The sequence below is a fragment of the Sphaeramia orbicularis genome, chromosome 10 (genome assembly GCF_902148855.1).
Source record: "Sphaeramia orbicularis chromosome 10, fSphaOr1.1, whole genome shotgun sequence".
In the NCBI taxonomy this organism is placed as follows: Eukaryota; Metazoa; Chordata; class Actinopteri; order Kurtiformes; family Apogonidae; genus Sphaeramia; species Sphaeramia orbicularis.
The window spans coordinates 11,336,686-11,352,053 of record NC_043966.1 but is presented as its reverse complement, the minus strand read 5'-3'; the positions used below and the strand labels follow the sequence as shown (position 1 = coordinate 11,352,053).

General features: G+C 34.9%; 1 protein-coding gene across 1 annotated transcript in view; it reads left to right on the top strand.

The window, feature by feature from the left end:
• Nucleotides 1-15,368, top strand: part of LOC115426935 (teneurin-3) — a 244,088-nt gene that overhangs the window by 118,565 nt on the left and 110,155 nt on the right. Inside the window, exon 7 of the mRNA XM_030145210.1 lies at nucleotides 3,536-3,750. Within this exon, the coding sequence (XP_030001070.1) occupies nucleotides 3,536-3,750 (215 nt within the window). The remainder of the gene's footprint in view (nucleotides 1-3,535; nucleotides 3,751-15,368) is intronic.

The following is a 15,368-nucleotide window of genomic DNA, read 5'->3' as shown; positions in this document are numbered from 1 at the left end:
AGACCATCCCTCCATCTTTGCCCCTGTAAGGACACAGTTTAAGGACATCATTCGGCAAATTGTTTTGATTTGTTGTTATTGCCGTGGCAAGGTACTGCTCAGTATATCTGACAGATTCCATTTAGACCTTATCTGATACGAAGCCTCTCTCTGAGTCACCAGGACCGGAGAAAAGATGGGAGATGTAACCAGTTACAGTCTTATAAAAAGCCAATTATATCTGGTCTTTTTTTTTTTTTATCCCCAGTGAGCATCATGGACCACAGGGAGCCATTACTTTTAATCCTGTCTTGGCCACTGCTCATTTAGAAAAAGATATGACTATCTTATTGTTAAACCCCTGCTTGAATAAAGGAATATGATCACAGTAGAAAGTGAAAGATCGAATGCACAATTTACTGATATCCAGAGAACAAAGATGTACACAGAAGCCTAGATGATACTTTAGATGTCAGTGTGAAGGTTTTAGCGGATGCCATAAAAGGCTTTTGACTCTTTTATAATGCATCACTTTGACTGCGCTGTTGTTGATTCTGTAAGACCTTACATCAGGGGGCCACATCCTCCTAATATGATCTGAAGTGGGCCGGACCAGGAAAATAATGACTCATAATATACAGGGTGTCTCAAAAAATTTGACATCATTTCATCACCGAATAATTTGTTTAACCCTTTCATGCATGAATTATGAGAACCTTAGTCAAGATTTTTTTCCTGAGTGTTGTTATCCCTCTTTAGGCATGAAAAAAACAATGCAATTGATTTTTTTTTTTTTTTAATAAACCTGTTTTTTTATGAAGGTAGATTTGTTTCTTTATTGCTTTAACTAAAAAAAAAAAAAAGTGTTTGAATGCAAAAAAAAAAAAAAATTACAATCCAAAAAATTGCATTTGAACACTTTTTTTCTTTGAAGTGATTTTTTTTTTTTTTATTAATTTTTTTTTAATGAAAATAATTTTTAATTAATGGGTTAAAGCAGTAACGAAACAAATCTACCTTCATAATTTTTTGTGGAGTTCCAAAAATGTCCACTCCACTGAACACCATGTGTTTAATTTTTTAATATCAGAAAGTGATATACAAAATCAAAACATTTTTAATGCAGCCAATCTGATGTTTTCTCACATTTTATCATATGCACAATTTTTATTAGCAATTGATTTACACTCAAATGTGTTAGGTTAGGTTTATCAAGAACAGCAAAGTTATAGTAATGGTCTGAATATCAGTGTATGGGATGGTGCAAAAGGGTCCACTGTGTTGGCTCATATCAAACTAAAACAACAAAACCCATGAATATATTAGAGAACAGATGTAGAATAGCTGTCCACTGGAGTGACCGATATGCATGAAAGGGTTAAAATGTGTTTGCTCATTTTGCTCAAAAAAAAGTGCAATCATTTTTATTGTTCTGCTTTCAGGAATAGACTGTTTACTGCAACAGAAAAGGTGTTCTGTGTATTGAAATACGCCCAAACTCAGTCAAATGTGAAAGCGCAACATGAGTTGGTTAGAAAATTTCATAAACAAGCGCCAAAAGGAAAGCGGATTTGGATGTGGCATAGGAAGTTTCAAGAGGAAGGCTGTTTGTGTCAGAAAAAAGGACTCCACTACCGACTTCATGTGTGTCGCATCACAAGCGGCTCACACATTGAACATTTGTAATAACTTTGGAACATTTTAAAATTACCATCCAATAGAATCTTTCATTTGAAATTTGTAGAATAAAACATTTTAAGTCCAAAATCAGTCCTATTAAGTATCATTTCCCCTGACCACGTAGTCACTCCGATATGGACATCTGAAATTATGTCAATTTTTTTGGGACACCCTGTATAAATAATGTCAGCTCCAGACTTTTCTCCATGTTTTGGAGTGAAAAATGGAAAATTACTTTCGTGAAAATGTTTACATTTACAAATAATCCTTTAGCATGAAAAAACTGAAATGTATTAAGAAAAATAAGTGCAATTTTAACAATAATCTGTCTCAGTTAATTATATACACAAGTGCATTACAATTTACAGATTCCAGTGGATCTACAAATAAACAAAGCATTTAGTAACAGGCAGAATATTGGTAAAATTACACTGACTTCTCCTAAGACATTTCAGGTTGTTCGTATTTGTTGAGGTTATTCACATTTTTTTTGTGAAAAGATAGTTTATAAGTGTAAATATTTTCATGTAATTTAACTTTTTTTTTTTACACTAATGTTTTTGCAGTTGTCATTATTTCTAGGTTATTATGATAGTATTATACCAGTCTGACCCACTTGAGATTAAATTGGTCTGAATGTGGAATCTGAACTAAAATAAATGTTGATATTTCAGTGTAATTTTTGCATTTCACAAAATTCATCTCATGGGCCAGATTGGAGCCTTTAACACATCATAGGCAAATTTAAGTGAATTTCCAGTGGGAACCGCATGTTAAGCACTGTGGCATAAACTTTGTCAAAATCAGTGACATTTTGATGAAACTGTCACTGAGCACATTTTAAAATATTTTTGGGCAAAAATTGTATTTAATGCAATCATCATCCCTACTATGTTTAAGTACTTACAAATACTTACTGAAATATGTAACACATGTTGATATAGGTTATATTTGTACAAAGTTAGAGCCCATTGAACACCGTGTCACTGCTTGACCTGACCCGAATACATAAAACATTTAGTTACAGACAGAATATTGTTCAAATTGTACTTCTCTTAAGATAGATTTCAGCTTATACACATGTTTTGTGAAAGGATAGTTTGTAAATGTAAACATTTTCATGCAATGTTACTTTTTTTACACTAAAACAAAGGAAAATTTGGAGTTGTTATTATGATACTATTTTATTGGTCAGACCCACTTGAGATTGAATTGGTCTGAATGTGGAACCTGAACTAAAATGATTGTTGATATTTTTAGTGCACTAGAAAAAATCAAAATCTTCCCAAGTGTATTTTTCTCATTTCTAGTCAAAATATCTCATCACACTTAAAATAAGACATAATCACCTTAAGAGTAACTTTTTAGTGAGGTATAAGAACTTATTTTTAGACAATAGATCTTGAAAATCTTATTTCAAGAAAGCTTACTAAGATAATTTTTATTTCTTCCATGGGCAGATTTTTTCTTGAATTAAGCAAAAAAAAAAAATCTTGAATTTAGCAAAAAAAAAAATCTGCCAATGGAACTAGTGAAAATTACCTCGGTAAGGTGTCTTGAAATAAGATTTTCAAGATCTGTTGTCTAAAAATAAGTTCTTATATCTCACTGAAAAGTTACTCTTTACGTGATTATGTCTTATTTTAAGTGTGATGAGATATTTTGACTAGAAATGAGAAAAATACACTTGGGAAGATTTAGATTTTTTCCAGTGTGTAATTTTTGCATTTCACAAAATTCATCTCCTGGGCCAGATTAGACCCTTTGATGGGCTGGTTTTGGCCCCCGGACCATATGTTTGACACCTGTGCCTTACATAATCAGGGTTGGGTGTATTTTTTTTTTTTTACGATTATATATATTTTTTGTATTCTAGGAAGGAGTAGCGTGCTTCATCAGGAAAACAACTCCATCGACACTGGCCAGGTGGACATAGGGAAGCGTGTGGGTCAGAGCGTCCCACCCGGGATTTTCTGGCGTTCACAACTTAACATGGAACAACCGCGCTTCCTCAAATTCAACATCTCGGTCCAGAAAAATGCTTTGATTGGAGTCTATGGACGGAAAGGCCTTGCACCATCTCACACTCAGGTAAGGCCTTAAAATATACAGCGTCATGTCTGAGATTTTTGTGTGAGGAGTGAGACGAGGAGAGCTTCTGCCTTAGTGACTTTTTTTTTTTTTTTGCATAAAACGCATCAAAATCAGTACAGCTTCTTATGATGAGCTCACAAACTCGCAACTCATCACAGGGTCCTGAAACAGAGTGAGCGGTTATATTCACCACATTGTGTTCTGCTGAATAAATAAAGAAGTAAAATAAGTAAAACTGCTCAATAAAACAAAACACCTCTCCTTCAGGCTGTAGTAACAATGCCCAATTCATGAAATATTTTCCACCCTATCAGGTGCAATTTTGCTGTATTTCATAAGACGACCAGAATAAACGACAAAAGGAACACATCAAAATCAGTATCGCAGCTTCTCATGACCAATTTTTCCACAAAAACAAGCAACTGACACAGGAAATGGAGTGAAAAACTGTTGCAGTGCCGCTTTAGTTTAACCAGAGAGCAGGTATTAACCCTTTCATGCATTAATTATGTGAACCTTAATCAAGATATTTTTCCTGAGTGATTTTATTCCTCTTTAGGCATGAAAATAAAGGAAAATGTTTGAGCCTATTTTTCATGGAGTTGCAAAAATGTCCACTCAGCTGCAGAAGCAAAGAAACATGTATTTACTGATATACTGCATGAAAACGATGAAATAAAAACTATTTTTAATGCTGCTAATCTGATGTTTTTTCACATTTTAACATACCTGCATAGAGATAATTTGCTAAAAAAAAACAACCTTTTTGTTTAAAAAACCAAATAGTTAATCACAGTCTGCATAAGCGTATCCACTGTGTTGGCTGAAATAGAACTAAAACAACAAAATCCATAAATATATAAGAGAACAGCTTTGAACAGCTGTCCACTGTAGTGACCACTATGCATGAAAGGGTTAAGCATATTCATAAAAGTGTGGATAAAAATAAATATACTCTGAAATAAATGCACCAATACCAGACAGCGTACAGGAAGTTCATCAGGTAAAATGTGCACCTATGTGTAGTAATTTTACCTCATTTTAACACTTGACAATCAGGAACACTGCTATTACCTCCCCTTATAGGGTTTGGAAATGGTGTAAGAAGGAGAGCATGAATTTACAGGAAATTATGACACAGAAAGGTTGATGGCCACTCAATGCAAATATAATTAACCAAAAAAAAGACCCCTGAAATAAATAAATGCAGCAATACATGTAACCACATTGAAAAACAGCAAAATATGAAAAAGGGATTTGTTGAAATCTGTTTTTTTAACCTGGTTTTTATTAGATTTTCTTTTTTATCAGTACAATACAATGTATACATTTAAATACAGTTAAATTTTTTTTATTTCTTTTTCTTTTTCTCAGCTGTATGTATATTTTTTCAAACCTCCATAGGCAATATAGGATGGAAATTAAAGAAAATAATAACAATCACAGCAAATAATAAATAATACTAAATAATGTCCTCTCCAAAAATAAGGTTATGGGTATAATTCCTAGTCAAAAGCAAGATGACAGCATTTTGATATCCAGCATGGGGTTTTGCATCAATATTGCAGCAATAGAGCTAACATAGGTCCCCATATTTTAGTAAATGTGTCTTTCTGAAGCCTTCGTGAGAATGTGATCTGTTCCATTTGATAAATATCCCAAACTTTTTGAATCCATGTATTATATGAGAGAAGTTCTGGTTTCATTCAACTGATGGTTATAGACTTTAAAGCGTCACTGAATAATATATTCAAGAGGTATTTATCCAGAAATATAGATGTTTTAAATTATATATTGATTACATCAACAATAAGTCAATCAGTTCAATTAATCAAGGTTTTTGGTTATAAATTAAATTGCAATAATGGGAAGAATGCATGATTCCTCTGGACGCTTCAAAATGCAACCCATTTATTTCTTTTAATATATTAATTTCAAATATGTTCCTCCAGTAACATATGATATATATCAGTTTCAGTAAAGAAAAAGTATTTTGAAATCATTTTTTCTTCAGTTTGTATGGCCAGAAAAAAATCTATAAAAATTGTAAATTATCCATAATGATGAAAAACAAAAATCAAGATTAAATTTTTTGGCCATATCACCCACCCATCCAATTCATTTTTGTAAATACAGTCGTGGAAAAAAAGGATTAGACCATCAAAAGTCTTCAAAAACAATGGTTATGCAATCAAGTACTAACTCCTGTGTGTATCATGTGACTAAAACGGACAGAAAAGAAAACATGGAATACCTAAAAGCACTGTTTTTGTCGGTACAATGGCATAGATATTGATGTAAGAACTGAAGCGATTTTGGTTATTATCCAAAAAAAAAAACCATGTAAAATGGAAAGATTGGAGAGTTGTTCTCATTATATTTGTCCAAACAAATGTACCTTTAGTTGTACCAGGCATTAAAATGAACAAGAAATTGAAGAAAACAAGGATTGGTCTAATAATTTTTTCCACGACTGTATGTAAAATATTCCAGCTGTTGCCCTTATTCTGACAAAGACAATAGTCATACTAAGCTGTTTTTATTACTTTTGGAAATGAATATTCCACTAATATTCATATTTACATGCAGTGGAATATAAGACACATAAGTTTATAAGTTATGAATATAAGTTTGTCTTGGCAAAATGACTGGAAATGCTTTTTTTCCTTCCATTTCAAAATAAGTGCAAAGTTTTCCACTAGTCCTGGACTTTTTCTTTAATGCCCTCAAACACTGTCTCGTCAAGGCAGGTGTTGGAATATTTAAGAATATCCAAAAACCTCAGGTCTTCCATAATGTTTAAAGTAAATGTGTTTTTCCACTGGCCATAAATATCGGCTATTGCATGAGGCATGTCTTGTGGAGCTTTGCAAATTGTTGCCTTGTTGGTTTTTGTTCAACGTGCAGAGCTGAGGCCATGTTTCTGCATATATTATATATGTAAAAAAAAAAAAAAAAAAAAAAAAGAAAGCTCCAAAAATGAATTATAAACCTCTCTATAAATGCTCAGTAAATCCTTTTAAATGAAAAATGGTGTTTACGTGACACCTGTTAATGTGCAATCCTGTCATGTTCAGAATAATAATAGAACATGCATGTAAACATAGAGAAATCACTGAATATTCTAATGGATTTTATGACAATTAGAGTTTCAGCATTACAGTCATTTTCATTTTTTAATTTTTAGATACTCACACTGCCTTTCTGTCCCTGTGAAACATCCTTTTTTTTTTTCCTTCTAAACTGATATTACATGATTTCACACTTCAGAATCATTCATATGCATCATGTCCTTCCTTCAACTTGAGCTGCTGTGCTTCCTATCTTTAATAAATTTGTATTTAACTCCAAACACATATTTTATTTATGATGACTCTATTTGCCTATAGCTTAATTTTCTTCATTTAATTTTCAGACATGGCTGGAGTAGTTCCGTCTCCTCCGGCTGCTTTGTTTTTCTCCATGTGTGGGCATGCAATCTTTCACTTCTTTTAAATGTCTGCCATTTGCAAATTGAAGTGTTTCCAAAATGTCTGATGTGTCACTTGAATGACATTTCTGGGCATTCGAATGTCCAACGTCTGGTGATGGTGATGGAAGCACTCAGACAATGGCTATTTTCCACCACACTTGACTGCAAAAGCTCTTAGCTTCACCTTCTTGACATTCTCTCCTCATAAAGATGGGCTTCACTCAAGAGTAGACAGTTAGGGCCACTCTATGATGGAAGAAAGTCTGATCTGAGTGACATATTGGACTTTCTCGGGGTAAAAAATCCAGGTGAGTTGAATTGCACTTTAAAGGTGGAAAAAAAAAAAAAAGAAAAAGGAAAACCCAGCAAAATCAAAGACCAAGAAATACTAATTAACAAGACACTGTTTTTATGTCTAAGGCAATTGTTGCACAGACACTCAAGCTTGTCAATGCTGGACACTGTGTCCATTGTGACCACCTTTAAATTACATTCTACTCAGGTACTAGGGGCACAGATCGATGCATTTACTTAACTGAGCATGAAAGACCCCAATGAGAGATATTGACTACTCATCGTATTCACAGCTTGGAAGACAAGACAACACTTAAGTGCAACAGCCTTTCCACCTTTCTCAAATATAGACTTCCTCCATCTACTATTGAGTGTCTTGTCTCTTCTCCCACGAACCAAACAACTTAGAAGAAAGAAAGTTAAAAGTTTTTTGTTTTTTTTCGTAGGAGATTGTGTTGTGTTGCTATCAAATGCCAGACTAAGTTCACTCAATCTAAAGGCTGCAGAATTAGCAGGCAGCGAGCGTCCCTCCTCACGGGGGCATCCGGCGGTCTCTCCATGCTTGGTCTCTTGGCTGTTATTCGCTGGTATTGTTGGATTGAGATGAGTTGTGTGTGTGTGGGGGGGGGGGGGGCTTTCACACCAGTTAATCGAGATGTATGCACTTGGCCGGGAGGATTGAGGCTGGTGGGATGACCTGTTTTATTACTTCCCCCTCAAGCCAACGACACAAAGGAGCCAACTTCCGCCAGGTTAATATCCCGCCCCCCCGCTACCCCACCCCCCGCCTGACTCCAAAGAGCTTTAAATAACAGTGTTGACTTCACCTGCCCTGCTCCCTTAATGCTCTCTTTCCTGTTGTTTGCAAGTCAACTAAAAGGTTTATTGGAACCATGTTTGTCACATTATTGAGGACTAAATCCTGTTTTAATGTGTTTCTGTGTGTGTCTTTCTTTGGAGCGATTCTGAAGTATTTCTTGCTTGAGCTCAAGCAACAGCAATAGATTATACTCATCTGTAAAGCTATCAAGTGTGACAGCTTCCCCCTTTTTTTTTGTTTTTCCTTTGTGTGTGCCATTATTATTATTATTATTTTATTTTACTTTATTTTTTTAAGAATTATTTTTATTTTATTTTTCTCACACTGTTTTTTGTGCAATTAGTGTAGTACGTCTTGATGTGTTATGTATGTTTGTCTATTGAAAATTAGTTAATTAATAAACTAGAAAAGCATTTGGAGAGTGCAGACCTCCACCAAGGCAGATCAGTGCCCCCCCCATTACCACCAAAATTTAATCATTTATTCCTTGTGCCAGTATCAACATTTCCTGAAAATTTCATCCAAATCCTTCTTTAACATTTTGAGTTATTTTGCTAACAGAGAGATAAACAAACAAACCCCACCACCACCACCACCACCACCGATCACCACCAAAATTTTATCATTGGTCCCTTGTGCCGGTATCAAAATTTCCTGAAAATTTCATCCAAATCCGTCCATAACTTTTGGAGTTATCTTGCTAACATATAAACAAAAATCTGCCCCCCTGAAAATTTCATACCCCCCCCCCACCCCAGAAAAGCTAGAAAAGACAGTGCCCCCCCCCCCATCACCACCACAATTTAATCATTTGTTCCTTGTGCCGGTATCAACATTTCCTGAAAATTTCATCCAAATCCATCCATAACTTTTTGACTTATCATGCTAACAGACAAAAAAAATCTGCCCCCCTGAAAATTTCATAAACCCCCCCCCCCCCCCCAAAGCTAGAAAGCAGACCTCCGCCAAGACAGACCAGTCCCCCCCCATCACCGCCAGTATTTAATCATTTGTTCCTTGTGCCAGTATCAACATTTTCTGAAAATTTCATCCAAATCCATCCATAACTTTTTGACTTATCTTGCTAACAAACAAAAAAATCCGCCCCCCTGAAAATTTCATAACCCCCCCCCACCCCCAATCACCACCAAAATTTTATCATTTGTTCCTTGTGCCAGTATCAACATTTCCTGAAAATTTCATCCGAATCCTCTTTTAACATTTTGAGTTATTTTGCTAACAGACAGATAAACAAACAACCCCCCCCCCCCCCATCATCACCAAAATTTTATCATTTGTTCCTTGTGCCAGTATCAACATTTCCTGAAAATTTTATCCAAATCCATCCATAACTTTTTGAGTTATGTTGCCAACAGATAAACAGACAGACAAACCCTGGTGAAAATATAACCTCTGCCGTGACACTTGGCGGAGGTAAAAAAAAAAAAAAAAAAAAAGTGTTTCTTATAGAATTTCAAGCCCACACTGATTTAAAGCTGCTTTTACTCATGTGTCCATAACCAGGAGAAGAAAAAACAATATATTCCCAGCATATAAATCTGTTCGAGGTAACATTGTAGCCTGGATATTCACAGAATATAAAGTCCAACTCCACTGTGTCCAAAGCTGAACTTTTACATCTACTTGACATCTTTATCTGCTGTTTGATGCTTAACTGAGGACGGTGGGTTCATCACAAGGTTTTCTGCTGTAAACAGAGGCCGATGAGATTTAATGTGGAGCCCTGGAGCCTGGAGTGTTGAAAAGTTCACTCGAGCTATACATTTATGTTACAGTTGGCTCGGGGTAAAAATGTCATGTGATATACAGTTATTACTAACATCTTTATTAACTCTTTGAGAGCCTTATATGGTTTAGTATAAGGGGGTGGTTGTCCCCCATGGGTTCTTATTTCAGATAAAATACTGTCATATAGTCTTTGTAATCCTGTTTGATTTACACATGTGATATTTAATGTTTCATGATTTATTTTCTTTCTTTAAAAAAAACCTGTACATGTAACCTTCATTTAACTAAATATCCCAAACCCTTAGACGAACTATAGCTGTTGTTCAACCTGTGGATGCTGTGAATAATACTGGACGTAAGAGACGCAGAAGCTTTAATCTGTCACATTAGAGTCGCAGAAAAAAAGTCATCAAAAACAATGGTTATGCAGTCAAGTACTAACTCCTGTGTGTGTCATGTGACTAAAACAGACAGAAAAGAAAACATGGAATGCCTAAAAGCACTGTTTTTGTCAGTACAATGCCATAGATATTGATGTAAGAACTGAAGTGATTTTGGTTATTATCAAGAAAACATGTAAAATGGCTAGATATCAGCTCTGAAATTAAACTCTTTTGAGCTATTTTGGTTGTTATCATTATATTTGTCCAAACAAATGTACCTTTAGTTGTACCGGGCATTAAAATGAACAAGAAATTGAAGAAAACAAGGGCGGTCTAATATTTTTTCCATGTCTGTAAGTTCAGTTGTAAACTTCTGTTGACATAAGTGTTGGTTGTGAAAATGTGTTCTTTACTTTAGGGGTGTCAAACTCCTTTTAATTCAGGGGCCACATACAGCCCAACATGATCTAAAATGGGCCGGAACAGTAAAATAATAACAATTATATATGAATAATGTCAACTCTTAAGCTTTTCTCTATGTTTTAGAGTGGGGAAAAAAGTAAAATTACATTATGAAAATATTTACATCTACAAATTATGTGAATAACAACTATGAGCAAATTCAATTTTATTCAGAAAAATAAGTGCAGTTTTAATAATAATAATAATAATAATAATAATAATAATAATAATAATAATAATAATAATAATAATAATGGATTGGATTTCTATATTTTCTATCTTGGATTTCTATCAAGACACCTAAGGCACTTTACATTATTGATCCATTATTCATTCACTCTCACATTCACACTCTGGTGGTGGTAAACTACATTTGTAGCCACAAAAATTATTAGACCATCAAAAATCATCAAAAATAATGGTTATACAATCCAGTACTAACTCCTGTGTGTATCATGTGACTAAAACAGACAGAAAGGAAAACACAGAATGCCTAAAAGCACTGTTTTTGTCCGTACAATGCCATAGCTGTTGATGTAAGAACTGAAGTGATTTTGGTTATTATCAAGAAAACATGGAAAATGGCTAGATATCAGCTCTGAAATTAAACTCTTATGAGCTATTTTGGTTGTTATCATTATATTTGTCCAAACAAATGTACCTTTAGTTGTACCAGGCATTAAAATGAACAAGAAAACAAGGGGTGGTCTAATAATTTTTTCAGTCTTTAGTGTAATTTTTGCATTTCACAAATTTATCCCAGGGGCCCTATTGGACCCTTTGGTGTGGCCAGTTTTGGCCCATGGGCTGTATGTTTGACACCTGTGCTTTACATAATGTGGATTTGTCCATAACACCAGTCTGGTCGTTTCCCAACGGCATCGGTGCTGACCTCCATCTACTGCAGGTCATTCACTGATTTATACGTCTGGATTTGACGTTTCATGCTTCATTACACAAAGACATAGCAGTCAGGAGTAAAAGGGGGTGTGATGCCATAGTTTTACAATCTGTCAGTTTTGTAAAATATTTGTATTAGTGTGGATGGGGCATTAGTTTAGTGTAAAACTGTTTAAATACCAGACTGTATAAATGTGTAAATATAAATACTACACAGCCAAAAGTGACTTTAAAAGAGGTGACGGTGCCAACACTGTCTCTCTTCGATGTGTTGAGTCACTAAAGATGTTTCTGCAGCCTCGAAATGACCAGACTAGTAGTGATTTTCACCTTTTTTTTAATGCCGTTTCACCTCGCTCTCAACAAATAAAGTGAAATATGGCGAGGTGTTGTGTATCACCTTTGAAGAGATGCAGCTAACTGAGGTGTCTGACCCAAAATTAGGTGTTACTTTAATATCTTTAACACAAACTGTAACTTCTAAAATGATCTAAAAAGACAAACATAGAACTCATGAAAGTAAGGTGGTGAACCTCTGTCTAATACATTTGAAGCGTCTCATAGCTGGACACTGGAAAAGTGTTGACTGTCCATCGTTGAATTCATGGATTGCTGAACTCTCATCCTGCATAGCGACTGAAAGGCTTATGTACACAATTAACCCTTTCATGCATGAATTATGAGAACCTTAGTCAAGATTTTTTTCCTGAGTGTTTTTATTCCTGTTTAGGCATGAAATAAAAAAATGTGGTTGAAATTTTTTAATGAACCTATTTTTTTATGGAGTTCCAAAACATGTCCACTCAGCTGGACAACATGCGTTTAATTTTTGAAGCAAAGAAACAATAACAGAAAGTGATATAGTATTTTTCATGCATCTAATCTCATGTTTTGTCACATTGTAACATACTCTAATGCTAGTTATTACTCACTTCATGGAGATAATATGCAAAAAAAAAAAAACTTTTTGATGAAGAAAACAGTTAATTACAGAGTAATAACAATTAGCAAGTGATTTACACTCAAACATGTTACTGCAGATCAGGTTTATCAAGAACACAAAGTTACAGTAATGGTATGAATTACAGTGTATGAGATGATGCATAAGTGTCCACTGTGTTGGCTGATGTGGAACTAAAACAATAAAATCCATGAATATACAAGAGAATAGCTGTAGAATAACTGTCCACTGTAGTGACCACTATGCATGAAAGGGTTAAATTGAAAATGCATATCTTCCACCAGATATGGAATTCATTTCTAAAATTTTTAGAATCAACGCCTGATATCTCATCATCATAAGTTACAAAGTGAGACCATACCCTTTATTTATTTATTTATTTATTTATTTATTTATATATTTAATTAAATGATGTTTGATTATGTATCAGATATAAAAAAAAAAGGATGTTGACAAGTATTGAAGCCTCTGTTACTTACATTGTCTGTCAATTATTATTTATTTACTTTCACTGCTGTTTCAAAATTCAGAGGTGGTCTTGGGGAGGGGGTGGGGGTACACGTTTTAGGGGTTTATCCTCACCCACAATATTACCAATTCATGTCACAAAAGATATGTAATGTGTTAAAACTCTGATAACGATATATGTTTAAAAAAAAAAAAAAAAGACAAACATATGCATAAATGGTGGCACAATTCACAGTCTCTCACTACTGGCTGCTGTTGTCATGTGATTTTCTGTTTTGTCCATGAACTAGTCCACACCTGGACATTCAAATCATCATCCTCATCATCCTCTTCTCTGTGTCTTTGAAGCTCTTTTTAACACTGGAGTTATCCATTATTATTCAAATAACAGTAGAGGATGGAAACATGCATTTCCTTTTGTTGATGCTTCAAAAAATTCAATTAAAAGTTGTAATACATTTGGGTGGAAACTGGACTAATGTAACAGTCAGCAGACACATTTATCTCAATATGCAAATTAGTGAGATGTAACAGGCAAACTCGCAAATTCATGGATGTGTGTGGAAATTCTTAAAAAAAAATAAAATAAATACCGCTATGTTTTAAAGAGAGGGTCATGTGACAGATAGAGGCAGATGTCTGCAAGTTATTTGTCAGTTAAATATTATAGATACCTCTGCAGAACCATATTGGGGGGGTCAAGGAGTTAAAACAGCTTGGTAAATATTAAATCGCAATGTATTTTTAGCATTCAGTCACAAAAGAAAATGCTGTATTTTGATAAAAGCACAACATGTAAGATTGCGGTCTTCAGCTCCAGTATTTCTGTTATTTATTTGCTTTTTATATCTGCAACACATTCAGGGCTGATCTTTTCACAGCAGGAGTCAGTTTGTAGTATTGTAGTAGATATGGTTTCTTGTTACAGACTCAAACTTCTTTGCTCAAAGTTAAAGTGAGTCTGAAATGAACCCAAACTATAAAGTAGCCTTTTGAAGGATGTTTCTACCAGCGCTATCTGTGGAAAGCACAGATCAGTGGTTCTCAACCTTTTTTGACTGGTGAGCCCATTTTAACCCTTAGGGGTGTGAGCCTATTTGGGCTGTTTTTGAGTACTTTTGATTTTGCCTTTATATACTATGTAAAGAAATGTTAACTATACCCATGTTTGGAATCCTGTTTTTCAGCACAACTTCATCTATCTCATCTGCCTTTTGTTTTTTTCACTTTAACCGACTATATCAACACAAAAGGCCAGAAAACACACAAAAAAGATCAAATTTGATTTGAAAAATGTATATAATTTATTGCATAAATAACACAAAGATGCTTAACAAACTTTTTCAAAAGCTTTGAAAGTGAATATTGGTTCCAAGTACAGTCTACTCTCGTTAAACCGCCCGCCGTTATACCGCCATTTTCGCTCACCGCCGACCAAAACCATTGCACAAAAATCCCCAATGCATTATTCCATTAGCTACCGCCATTTCCGCCTATCGCCATCCGCCAGCCCAGTTCCATGCACAAACAACACTTATACCATTGATTTCCTGACCGTTATACCGCCAGCGTGATTGCCATCGAGTACACATAAATTTTAACAATGCACTGAAACAAACGCGCCAGACGCTGATCGCGACAAGCTACGAGTAGGTCTACGGAACGGCCACCGTTCATTTATCGCAGAACACTCAGTAGGTCAGGATGTCGGGAAGAGGACGTGGGATTAAGCCAAAGCCTCAAGATGATGGGGTGTCATTTCCCGACACGGTATAATAATGCTTAAAATGTTTCCCCACTTTAAACGATCCCTTACAACATAACAGAATCAAGATTTATTTAGAAACGCAATTAGAACGGGTTAACGGAGGCAGCATAGACATCATATAGTAAAGACATGCACATTATGGACGCAACCCGTTGTAACGCCATTTTCGCTATACCGCCAATTTGGCCGTGAACGGAAGTTGGCGGTATAACGAGAGTAGACTGTATTAGGTATATACATTTAAAATTGTAATAAATTAAAACTATACTCAAATATTTGACATAAAAGCATATCTTTACATAGGCGTTTTCTCCATTTTTATCACCCCCCTGGTCTTG